This window comes from Eimeria mitis, genomic scaffold (genome assembly GCF_000499745.2).
Source record: "Eimeria mitis Houghton genomic scaffold, Emh_scaff230, whole genome shotgun sequence".
NCBI lineage: Eukaryota > Apicomplexa > Conoidasida > Eucoccidiorida > Eimeriidae > Eimeria > Eimeria mitis.
The window spans coordinates 19,483-21,982 of record NW_013570630.1 but is presented as its reverse complement, the minus strand read 5'-3'; the positions used below and the strand labels follow the sequence as shown (position 1 = coordinate 21,982).

At 57.2% G+C, this 2,500-nt stretch overlaps 1 protein-coding gene across 1 annotated transcript in view; it reads left to right on the top strand.

Annotated features, from left to right (window-relative positions):
- The window catches only part of EMH_0004490 (uncharacterized protein), a gene marked incomplete at both ends in the record, with an annotated part of 10,650 nt that overhangs the window by 2,616 nt on the left and 5,534 nt on the right, over positions 1-2,500 (top strand). The window contains 2 exon segments of the mRNA XM_013496796.1: positions 99-1,211; positions 1,741-1,803. Coding sequence (XP_013352250.1) covers positions 99-1,211; positions 1,741-1,803 — 1,176 coding nt within the window.

Below are 2,500 nucleotides of genomic sequence, written 5' to 3'. Positions count from 1 at the left end.
GTTGCTGCTGTTGCTGCTGCTGCTGTTGCTGCTGCAGGTTTTTGAATCGTTGCAGCTCAGTGCTGAATGTATCTTGGGGGTTTGAGGGTTTGCTGCAGTCTCTTGCTGCTGTGTCTCCCCCTGCTGATGTTCTTCTTTGTGGGTATTTGTTGTCTTTGTCTTCGTTTTCATTTGACTTTCTCCCGGTGCTGCAGCAGATAGATGCTGCTCTTGCTGCTGATGAGCAGCAGCAGCAGCAGCTACTCGCTGATGCTGCTGCTGCTGCTGCACAAGCTTTCGTTGCACCACCAGAACCACAACCACCACCAACAGCAAGAAGATTATATGAACAGCAGCTGCAGCAGCAGCAGCAGCGTGCTGCTTCGGGGCAGCAGGGGGGGAGACGCCCAAAGAAGAAGGCTCAGCAGCAGCGCCAGCAGCAGCAGCAGCAGCAGCAGCAGCAGCAGCAGCAAGATGCAGCAAACGAACCCCCAGGAACACCAGAAGAAAGCAACCCACAAACCCCAACAGCAACTCTCGACTCGCAGCAGCAGCAGCAAGAAGACGAAACCCAAACGCAGCCTGACTCACAGCAGCAGCAGCAACAGCAGCAGCAGCAGCAGCAGCAGCAAGGTGCTGCTGCTGCTTCGGGTATGATTCGTCGTAGCCAGGGCTTCCTTCAGTTTTGTGCAGACCTGTCGCACACTGCAGCAGCAGCAGCAGCTGCTGCTGCATGCGGTTTACCTGCGAATGGCAGCAGCAGCAGCAGCAGCAACAGCAGCAGCAGCAGCAGCAACGGCCCTACTACTACAACTGCAGCAGCAACTGCAGCAGCAGCAGCAGCAGCAGCAGCAGCAGCAGCAGAAGCATGCGGAACTGCTGATTTCTGGGAATGGGAGGATATAGGGGGGGAGGACGAAATGTATGCAGCAGCAGCAGCAGCAGCAGCAGCAACAGCAGCAGGAACTCCCTCCCTATCATCCTCATCCCCAGCAGCAGCAGCAGCAGCAGCAGGAGCAGCAGGAGCAGCAGCAGGAATAGACCCAATGCAGCGGCTGCTGCAGCGGCTGCTGGTGCTGCTGGGGAGAAAGGCGGGGCCCCCGTTCAGAGCAGCAAGAGCGCTGCGGCGGCTGCTGCAGGAAAGGGGAGAAGCAGATTTGCTGCTGCCGCTTAAACCCTTCGCCTTTGTATCAGATGGACCCACTGACTGGGCACACCTTAAACCCCTGCAGGTGCTGCTGCTGCTGCTGCTGCTGCTGCTGCTGCTGCTGGTTGTGGTGGTGCTGCTGGTGCTGCTGCTGCTGGTGCTGGTGCTGGTGTTCGTGCTGCTGCTGGTGATGCTGGTGCTGCTGCTGCTGGTGATGCTGGTGCTGCTGCTGTTGGTGGTGCTGCTGCTGTTGGTGTTGCTGTTTTTGGTGCTGCTGCTGTTGGTTGGTGCTGCTGCTGTCGGTGGTGCTGCTGCTGTTGGTGGTGCTGCTGCTGTTGGTGCTAGTGCTGGTGCTGCTGCGTTCGTCGCTGCTGCTGTTGCTTCTGCTTCTGCTTTTGTTGCTGCTGCTGCTGCTAGCGCTTTTGCTGCTGCTGCTGCTGCTGCTGCTTTCTGTTGGGCGTGACACCGCTGGGGCTGCAGCAAATGATGCCTTTGCCTGTTTCTGGGTATAATGGAACTCTCAACTGCTGCTGTTGCTGCTGCTGCTGCTGCTGTTGCTGTTGCTGCTGCTGCTGCTGTTGCTGTTGCTGCTGTTGCTGCTGTTGTTGCTTCAGCGTCTTCGTTTGCTGCGCGCGGCGATTTCGCTCGTTTTGTCTGAGAGTCCGCAAATAGCGCGAGTAAGGGGCCTTACCAGCTAGCTAGCTAGCTAGCTAGCTAGCTAGCTAGCCAGTCACCTAGTTAGCTAGCTATCCAGCTAGCTAGCCAGCTGGACAGCTAGCTATCCACCAGCTCCCATCTAGCTAGCTAGCGAGCTAGCTTGTAGTTCTAGCTAGCTGCGAGGTTGGCTAGCCAGCTAGCTAGCCAGCTAGCTAGCTAGCCAGCTAGCTAGCACGTGCAGTGTTTTCCGGCGTGCGTTTGTTTAAAACCATGTATCTGCTGTTTCTGCTGCTGCTGCTGTTGCTGTGCTGTTGGCATTCTGCTGCTGCTGTTTTGCTTCTGCTGCTGTTGCTGCTGCTGCTGCTGCTGCTGCTGCAGCACCTAGGTGACGCAGCAGCAGAAGCTGCATGCGCTGGCGAGCAGCTAGTAGGCGAAGACCCCGCAGGCCATCTCTATTGGCTGCTTACACAGCATGGAGACCCCACAACATTCAAGCTATACAGGGTAATGCTGCTGCTGCTGCTGCTGCTGCTGCTGCTGTTGCTGCTGCGGCTGTTGCTGCTGCTGCGGTTGTTGTTGCTGCTGCTGCGCTTGTTGCTTCTGCTGCTGCTGTTTCTGCTGCTGTGGCTGTTGGCCGGTGTTGCTGAAAGCAGCATATCGTGGCTGCTGTATGTGCCTTTGCAGCCAGCTAGCTAGCTAGCCATATAGCTAGCTAGC